This window comes from Ylistrum balloti, unplaced genomic scaffold (genome assembly GCF_031769215.1).
Source record: "Ylistrum balloti isolate Yb309-2 unplaced genomic scaffold, AGI_CSIRO_Ybal_v1 Utg369614, whole genome shotgun sequence".
In the NCBI taxonomy this organism is placed as follows: domain Eukaryota; kingdom Metazoa; phylum Mollusca; class Bivalvia; order Pectinida; family Pectinidae; genus Ylistrum; species Ylistrum balloti.
Window position 1 is genome coordinate 925,323 of NW_026781888.1, and position 10,331 is coordinate 935,653.

At 37.4% G+C, this 10,331-nt stretch overlaps 1 protein-coding gene across 1 annotated transcript; it reads right to left on the reverse strand.

Annotated features, from left to right (window-relative positions):
• Window positions 1-1,213: 1,213 nt before the first annotated feature.
• LOC132548130 (sorbitol dehydrogenase-like) lies at window positions 1,214-7,451 on the reverse strand. Its single transcript, XM_060211954.1, has 9 exons — window positions 7,380-7,451; window positions 6,421-6,454; window positions 6,080-6,244; window positions 5,735-5,894; window positions 5,233-5,351; window positions 4,173-4,238; window positions 2,852-3,027; window positions 2,432-2,553; window positions 1,214-1,370 (listed from the first exon to the last, which is right to left on the reverse strand). The coding sequence occupies exons 1-9, from the start codon at window positions 7,449-7,451 to the stop codon at window positions 1,214-1,216; spliced, it is 1,071 nt and encodes a 356-aa protein (XP_060067937.1).
• Between the last annotated feature and the right edge of the window lie 2,880 nt (window positions 7,452-10,331).

Sequence of the window (10,331 nt, forward strand, 5' to 3'; positions counted from 1 at the left end):
AATGATCATCACGTCCCCCTTCAGACAGAAATCCAAACGCGGAATGACTATCACGTCCCCCTTCAGACAGAAATCCAAACGCGGAATGACCATCACGTCCCCCTTCAGATAGAAATCCAAACGCGGAATGGCCATCACGTCCCCCTTCAGACAGAAATCCAAACGCGGAATGACCATCACGTCCCCCTTCAGACAGAAATCCAAACGCTGAATGACTATCACGTCCCCCTTCAGACAGAAATCCAAACGCGGAATGACTATCACGTCCCCCTTCAGACAGAAATCCAAACGCGGAATGACCATCACGTCACCCTTCAGACAGAAATCCAAACGCGGAATGACCATCACGTCTCCCTTCAGACAGAAATCCAAACGCGGAATGACCATCACGTCCCCCTTCAGACAGAAATCCAAACGCGGAATGACCATCACGTCCCCCTTCCGATAGAAATCCAAACGCGGAATGGCCATCACGTCTCCCTTCAGACAGAAATCCAAACGCGGAATGACCATCACGTCTCCCTTCAGACAGAAATCTAAACGCGGAATGACCATCACGTCCCCCTTCAGACAGAAATCCAAACGCGGAATGACCATCACGTCCCCCTTCAGACAGAAAACCAAACGCGGAATGACCATCACGATCTCTGTTCAGTAACAAGATCAAATGTGAATTGATCATCATCATGATGGCAAACTAAACCAAACGCGGAATGATTATCATGCCCCAAATCAGACATAAAATCAAACGCGATATGATAATCATGTCCCAATCCAGACACAACATATCCTCTGATCAAGGGGGAGGGGGTGTGTATTAGCACCTTCTGGAAATGTGTTTTTCTTTAAGGCATATGGAGTTAGATGCATTCGATGCTCGTTGCTGTGTTTGAATGTTCAGTTGTTGCTAACAACGCTTTTATTGAGGACCTGACATTACTAACTTGGAGTGGCAGATTGTGTATACCTGGTATCGTTGATGAAGAAGAAGACGCTTATCCTTCTGGAACACCTGGTTTTCTCGCACCTTTACAAGAGTTTCCAGATTAAACGTATTGGTTTTATTTTGTCCTCGTTCCATCGCTTTTGAATTTGTATGTAAGTTTTATTTACATTTGGGCTTTTAGTTGTCTTTTAATCCGTTTGCGTTCAAAAATACTACTGTGCAGTCCATATTTACATCGAACAATCTCCAAAGATATTCAGAACGAATCTATTTATTGCAATGAATCATGACCTTGACTGCACGAGCGTCCCTCGACCTTGCCGCCTCGAATGCGTCGATCGTATCTTGTAAATCAAAGTGATGCGTTATCAGTGGTTTCAGGTCGACGCCGCTGTTATTTACAAAATCCAGTGCCGCAGGGTAACTGTAGAAAGTGAAATTTTAGACTATGTAACAAAATAGGGTTAAGACATATTGCTACAAAATGTGGTTTCGATATTAGTGTAACTCAGATGCATAAGTCAGTAATCTTTGGCTGACTGGTTGTAGGATTAATTTTATCAATACGTAATATAGGGTAGATTGGGTGTGAATTATGAATGTACACCGATATTTCGTAACTGTATTTATAGTGGACAGCACTGATATCTTCTGGTCCTATTAGTCTATTCTATTGACAAATTCAGCTATCTCTCGGACGGCGGTCTGCCTTTGAAAATGCCCGCCGTGCCAAAGGTTAAACTCTGACACATGCAATTCTTCCGGTTAACAGGTGTTAGGCAGTCTAATGAACTGAAGTCCACCCTGATATGAAATTCAACCAATGGGACATTTTTATGCCGAGATCATATAGAATAGGGATAAAAGGAGGGGAGTTTTTTGTTTTTTGTTTTTTGGGGTTTTTTTTGGGGGGGGGGGGGGGGGGGGCAGAGAGATCCCTAGGAAGAGAGCCCTGAGAAGAGAGCCATATGGACAGAGACCTATAGACTAGCCCTATGGACAGACGGGGAGATAGCTCAGAGCCATATGGACAGTTCTGATACGAGACACAACGTGAAGTACTAGTATATGAACTCTGTATGTTGATGGGATGTTGCTTTTGTTCATGTAACATTATCATTATTCAACATGAAATAAAAATGGCTATTACCAACAAGTATGTGTGTTTACGCCTACTGTGTTACAACAACTACAACAAAATATGATCAAAATGGAAAAAGTACTTCAATTTGACTTAGACATACGCGTAGATCAAACAAGATGAATAATTAAAATTCGTTTGGAAATTATGCTTTGAAATGACCTCATATAATACCCTAGTTGTATTAGCATCTTTTCCTCAATATCTGACACACCTTTCTTCAATATATTGAAATAACACGTCTTTTCTACATATTTCTACCTAACATGTTATATATAGTTCGTATTTCACACATCAAAACAAGTTTATACGAAAGCGTCAGTTCGTTGCTCTTTGGTACGTACCAATTGGCGTATCTGAAGATACCTTTAATATCTATTTCTTTAGTAGCTGCGATGTTGAGAGGGATGCCGCCACTGTTTTTATAACGTGCTACCGTCACCACACAACCCCCGGGATATGTTGCCTGAAATTAATTATTTCCTATTCTAAATGCTGGCAGTTGTAATGTTTCTCTTCACATCATGGAAAAATCTGGTATATCAGTTGCTAAAACAACTTTAAATATATTAACTGACTCTCTTGTTGCTAATGTAGTCTGTTATAGTAAACACATAATAATTAAACTATTACACAAAGATTGACTAATCTTTTAAACTTAACGAACAACTCAAAATCATGTATTATTTGATGAACATCTACTCTTCCCATATAAAAAGCAATTGTCGTTAAAGGAAGACAAAATGTCGATACCGGAAGCTTACATGTATAGCGGTGGCATAACTAATGTCTGCTCCACTGCATTCTATGGATACTTCCGGTTGACCTTCCATTATGACCTCGACCTGATCAGCCAGACACATGGGGTCATTTGATGTCACCTTCAGGGTGAGATCTGCTCCCATTTGACGGGCTACTTGTAAACGGTTATCATCTATATCTGAAAGTAGAATTAGAAAAAATAACCATGTTTTAGAATGTTTTTATAACTATATTGTCATATATATATTATCAGGTAGCAGGGAAACACGGACAGAACTGCTTTGTGACTTTGTCACTGATATCATCAAATCAGTAATACATATGTCATATTAATTAATACTGTATATATATAGTAACAAGGCTAAGATAACAGACAAACCAGATAACACGGTGTATTTGTAGTAGCCAGTTCAAGATAACAGACAGGTCAAGAAAAAAAGTGTATGTATAGTAAACAGTTTGAGATAACAGACAGATCAGGTAACACATTAAGTGTATGTTTTGTAGCCAACCAGGTAATGTGTGTGACACTTCTAAAGTTCTATTAGTACGATGATAATTAGTGGGTTTTTTTTTTTATTTTAAGAGCGCATCAATTATATGTATGGTGAAATAGCCTTGATCAAGTTACCACAAACGTTTCTATAGCCATATTTCACTGAACGGTACGAAAACAACAGTGGAAGAAACACTCAAAATCTTGTCTAGCAGTGGATAATGGATATTGATACTCCACTTCATTAAAGTCTCTTTTTTTCCATATGGTATTAACGTGATAATTTATCGTGAACAGTTGTAAACAAAGTGTAAGTTCGAATTAAGTATGGTAAAATTACACTGGTTTTATAGTGAAAAATTTCGAGACTTTTTTAAATGTTCGAAATACCGAGAAATTCGAAACATTGAAGTTCGAAATACCGAAGTTTGACTGTAGGTGATGACTAGTTGTGATAAGCAACACAATGTGACATGCCTCGGTGATCACATTGTTTTTATTATTCTTGGAATCAACTGCAGAAAATTAACAAAATTTAAACGACGGAACGAACCAAAGAGCATAAATAAACAAAGTTTTCAGGTGGATTTTTAAACTACAAACGAATGTGAAAACTTCGAGTATTCACAGTAAACTAAAATCTTCCTTTTTAACTCAAATCATTATGTCACTTTCTACACAATATAAAATTTAACACAACGAAATCAGCCCAAATACATTCCCATGGCTTATACACTATGCTTTCCTGTCCGTGTTAAAACACCTCAACATATTATAGCAATACACCTTTAAGTCTATCCAATCAAACCTTTATTCTCTGTCCTCACCTGTTATCAGAACCTTTGAAGCTCCAATTTGTTTGGCTACCAGCATTGTCAATATCCCGACAGGACCTAGGATTAATATAATATCATTTTTAATATTCCTATAGGACATAAGGATAGTAAAATAGCATTGTATGTATTCAGACTGCACCTAGGAATAATATGATATCATTATAAATATTTTAATATGACCTAGACATAAAAAAATATATCATGATTTCTATATTCCAACAAGACCTAGTGATGAAAAATTATCGTTATTTCTATACTTCGACAAAACATCGGAATGATAAAATATCATTATTTTTATATACCGACAAGACCTATGGATAATTAATTATCAATATTTCAATATTTCTACAAGACCTAGTGATAATATATCATGATTTCTATATTCCGAAAAGACCTACTCTTCGCTGTCTACTCTCATTTCCACTAATAATTTGAAAGTTTTACCAGAAACAAATTGTATATAAAACGGGGATGGAACGTTAGCGCCTGTACACATTTCGTACATACATTAGTACTATTACACATTTGACGTGCAAAGAGTTGAACACCATACCACGTGATTCGTGCCTACTGAAGAATACCAGATAGATATATATTAACCCTTAGGAATGAACAAATGAACGTCAATTTGTGGTACAGATTATTTTTAGTGAAGCGACAGTTATGGAAATATAATGACGTCATAGGAGACAGTCCTTTGTTCTGAAGTATAAATTGGAAATTTATTGCAAAGTGATATGATTAATGATCTAATGTCCAGATTTACTAGTATACTGATATAATAAAAAAAAACGGGTTCCGTATTGTTTACATTTATAAGGGGTGTTTTTCTGGTTGTAGATTTAAACTTAAAAGTATAAAATGCTACAAACTATTATATATTTGAAACATGACAAAAACTGTGTCAAGCCTCAACTCATGCTTGGTCAGGTGGCGCTCTCGCGCCTTTCATCTCGGCGTCCAAGGTTTGATTTCCATATCAACAAGAGTGATTAATGGAAGTTGTAATACAAATAAGAACAATTTTAAAGTAATGAAATGCCCTGCTGACCTGAACCGCATACCAAGACTTTGGTTCCGAGTCTCACATTACCGCGGCGACAGCTGTATATCGCCACAGCCAGGGGCTCTAACAATGCGCCCTCATCCAGACTTATGTTACCAGGAAGTCTACAAGAAAAGACACTGTCAGTACGAATTATTATACCAATGTTAAATCATATAAAGCCTGGCCAATTACTCTGTACCAAAGTTGTGCTGTTAAAGGAGGGCTTGGTCGATTGATACAGAACGTAAATAACTACGTTTTCTACTAACGATAGTCTCATGCGAAATAATGACATATCAACCGGATTTAATTACTTGTGCGTCTTTTGCACGTTCTTCAAGATTGCATGTTGTAGACACTTTTATCACTGATGAGTCCTAGAAGGACTGTATGATGCAGTTTGAATCACTCCACAATAGGGTTGTTTCTAGCGTTGGTTGAAATTCGTCAGTAGAAATCCATTATATTTGAAACATTTGTTTTCAATGTAGACTGATATATTTACCTGAAGCAGAAGTCAGCTGGGTGTTTGTAGTACATACACAGGTTGCCATCGTCGGGGGGCGTGGCACAGAAAAATATGCTCTTACATAAATTGTATCTGCCGTTCTTACAAAGGGCACACTTCCGGCACGGAACTCCAGGCTCTATCGCCACCCGGTCACCTGACCAAAAGGCACCAAAACCACTGTATGATAGTCTTAATGGTGATAAGAAATGCTTTGAACGTCATGATAGTTATGCCTTGTTTTTTAAGACGTCGCCATAAAATTTACGTTAACAAAGCATTAATATAAAGAATATATATATATATAAAGAAAATAGGAGTCAGTAGGAATATATGAAGTACCTATGTTCAAGGTCCTAACACCTTGGCCGACCTTGACGACAGTCCCACTTCCCTCGTGCCCCATCACCATTGGCTGTCCGAGGGTGAAAATGCCACACTTGCCCTCTGTCCAGTACTTAAGATCAGATCCACATATCCCTACCGATCCCATTGAGAGTAGCACTTCTATATGAGAACAAAAGCGAAGATTTAGAAAAAAAAGGTATTGCATGTTTCATTTGTTGATGTTTTTTATTCACGATCTCTTAAACATCTCCACTTTGAAGACAAGTATTATTTGAGTTTTTGATTTATTGTTCTTCGCTTTAACACTTTGTGTGACTTTCTGTTGAAATACAAACCATTCTTTTCCAGTTCTGGCACGGCTATTTTCTCCTAAACAGAAAGAGACGTTAGAATATTGATATTGGTGACTTTATAAAACAAGGCCTCAAGTCTTACATAAATAAATCTTTATTTTTAAAAAATTGTGCAACAAACTCGTTACCTTATCAATCAACGGAACACCAGTCATGTTAAGGATGTAGGTTATTTCAAACAGAGATGTCGATCAACATATTTAATGAAGTACATATATAGATTTATTGAAAACAAGCATTTTGTTATAAGCAGAGAAACACCAGAGAGTAGACAGAATAATGAGAGAGAGAGAGAGAGAGAGAGAGAGAGAGAGAGAGAGAGAGAGAGAGAGAGAGAGAGAGAGAGAGAGAGAGAGAGAGAGAGAGAGAGAGAGAGAGCTAATAAAACACTATATGACCGTTTGTTTACATAATAGCATTTTAATACCTTCTGATTCTACACCGGTAGATTTAGGTCAGTATGAGATGTGTGACAAAACATTATCTATAACATATGCCTTAACACACTATCACAGATAATGTACAGACACGCACTTTGCTACATTTTGACCCCTCTGTTTATAAATATATCAATGCAATATTTAGAGAGCTATGTTGTTGGACAAATTTAAACATTAATACAGTCAGGCATTTCTACGATGTGATTAAATGACCTAACAATTATGAGTGTTTATTCTGCGGACTACTCGGGTGATGTTAATTGTATCTGTGCCTGTTTTAGAATTAATACGACAGCAATGAAGCATTATGCAATTGATGTTATAATGACTATGTCAATATATGTTTTAAACATGTCCCCGTATGCTCGACATAAACGATCCATGCTCTACTTCTCATGTAAGCTGCCTGCTTAGTTTATGATAAACTATGTTTTGCATAATCACATTTTTACACTGATGTTACTTTACATCGATGAAGGAGAATCAATATTTGGAATATACCAGACGAATGTCGAGTTTCCCGTGTAATACGGCCGCCAGGTTGTCTGTCTTGATATCACAGGAGGACGCCATGTCAGTTCTGTGTGTCACATCAACGCTGACTAATACAGTATTGTTAAAGTTTGTCGAACCTTATCTGTAAGGTTGTGTATTCAATCTACAAGCTGTAACACTGGTGTAAACAGGTGGAGAGGCCAGGAGGGATCGGACGTGGTTGTCACGCTTTCTAAATTCAAATTCATTTGGATATTTAGCATTCTTTGTCCCCTTCTAAAGCACGTGGTAAACAGTACTTCGTGTAGATAAATCACACGTTCTCTCACTTTATTGAAATAAATACTTGGTAGGATGAGAACTGAAATTGGCGATAAATATCGGCGTTTCACAAAGTGTATAAAAATAAAACGAAACGGAAAAAGAAACCAGACACAATTTTCCCTTTGGTAATGTTTTGGATGATTTTGGTTTTAAAACCTGCATGATAAAGACGGCAGTAGGACCGTACTTATCTCGATCCGTCTGTAGCTTGAAAAATGATAACAAAGGCATAGTGAAAAGATGTATTGATACATGAGCATAAGTATGTCATATTAGGATATCAACATCAAATTGAACAGAAAACAAAACTAATTTGCCTAATATACAATATTAAAATCATGGTGTAACATGTAAATTCGTCAAGTCCATCTCTGAGTGGTAAACGTTTTGGTTTACTCAAGTAGATCGATAAAACAACTGACTTCGCGGATAGGCATCGACAAGAAGTCACGACGGGAAACTCACTTCGAAGTCGTCAATACGTTTCTTCCAAATGGAGATTGGGATTTGTGTATCATTCTCTGTAATATTATTCAGAAAAGGTAGGAGACAATATCACATGATATGATTTTATTAAGTGGTGATATTATAACTGGTTTTTGTCCCCGGATTGAGAATATCACCTACTAGGCACAGTGTATCGTCTTCATCAACAGTCTGCCATTACCCACAAACTCACTTGAAGCGGAAAAAAATTCGGAACATGCCACATACATTCTCATCATCGTTCTTTCAACTTCAAATCTTTGTGACATATTTTAGCATGTCGCTATAACAAATTTCTCCGGTGTCAATTTTTGTGTCAATCATCTGCCTAAAAGGGAAGGATGACTGCCATCTTTGGGATAGCGTCAGAATCCATGAGCATATCTGGGATTAGATTTGACTTAACTTTGCGTTTTCTTCTACGCGTGGTCACCGTTCATGGACAAGATAAGATCGTTATAACGTCCCGGTCATTTCGTCACATCTCAAATTGAATATTCGTACAACGATCATTCTAATCATTCCAACAATATATTCTCTGGTGTCGATGACTATATTAAGCATATTGTGAAATAAACTTCTACAATCAGAAGACGCCGTAACAAAACAAGAAAACCATGGATCAATTAACGGTCATCTCACCATATAAAGACCTACATATAAAAGGAGGCCAAATCAGTCTAAAATTGCTCAACTACTTTACAGCTTACAAAGAAGTCAATGCCGATTAATAAAAACATATTCTACACACTTGAAATCCTATTCCTTATACATGCAACTACACATGACAGAACCAATATCAACAGCATGGACATTTTTGTTAATGATAAGTCGTTTGAAGAATTTAACATATTTGACAAGGTCAATATCATGAATGAAATCGGTAACGCTTCATCCAAGCATACCACAGATCCAATATCAGCACCCAAGGTGTTTTGGTTCTTAAGAAGAAGTCGTTTAACGATTTTGACATATTTAACACATGTGACCATCAACCCATCACGCTACAGGCTACTTGGTTTTGTGTTACCGAGAAGAAGTCGTTCATGCTACAGGCCCAATATTGACACCCTGGGCCATTTGGGTATCAAAATGATGTCGTTTAAAGATTCTGATATTTTTTACATATGTAATTTTGAATGTGGGTCAAGGTAAATAGTGTGACTAAATTGGCACACCTTTTCATTCCATCATGCTACAGGCCCAATATCAGCGCCCTGGGACTGGGTTGTTGAACAGATGTCGTTTGAAGATTAAGTCATATTCAACTGGTAAAGGTCATTCATTTAAGACAAACGTGATAGTGCTTTATCCGTGCATACTACAGGACCAATGTCAAAACTCGGGGCATTTCGGTTATTGAAAAGAAGTCGTTTAAAGACTTTGACATATTTGACACTTGTGATCTTGAAAGTGGCTAAAGGTAAAAAAAAATCATAACAAACATGGTAACGCTTCGTCCCATAATGATACGGGCCAAATATCAACACCCTGGGCCTTTTGGTTATTGAGAAGTAGTCGTTTGAATATTTTGTTACATTTCAACGCTGTGGCCTTCAACGCCGATCAAGGTCAATATTGGAAGCACACTTGGAAGTCTCTCATACCCCAATGCTTCAGGCCCAATATAGACACCATAAGTCATTTGATTATTGATAAGTCGTTTAAAGATTAAAAAGTTCACGAACGATGGACTGCACAAAACGACGAAACAAACTTGTCAGTCCTTCATCCCAGCTTACTATGAATCAAATATCCGCACACTTAGCCTTTAGGTTATTGAGATAAAGTCGTTTAAAGAGTTTAGCATATTTGTGTCATTTGACCTTGAAAGGCGGTAAAGGTCATTCATATCAATAAACTTGTAGCCCTTCATCCGTGCATACTACAGGCATATTGTGCGCACCCTAAACGGTTCAGTTACTGTGAAGAAGTTGTTTGAATATTTTAAATATATTTCACCTTGCGACCTTGAAAGTCAGTTAAGGTCAATCACAAGAACAAAGTTTGCCGTTCTTCTTTCCAGCATGCAATTTAGCTATTTAGAAGTTGTTTAAAAGTTTTAATGCATTGACCGCTATGACCTTTACGAAGTGTTAAGGTCAATCATATGAACAAATTTGGTATTCCTTCCGGCATGCTACAGGC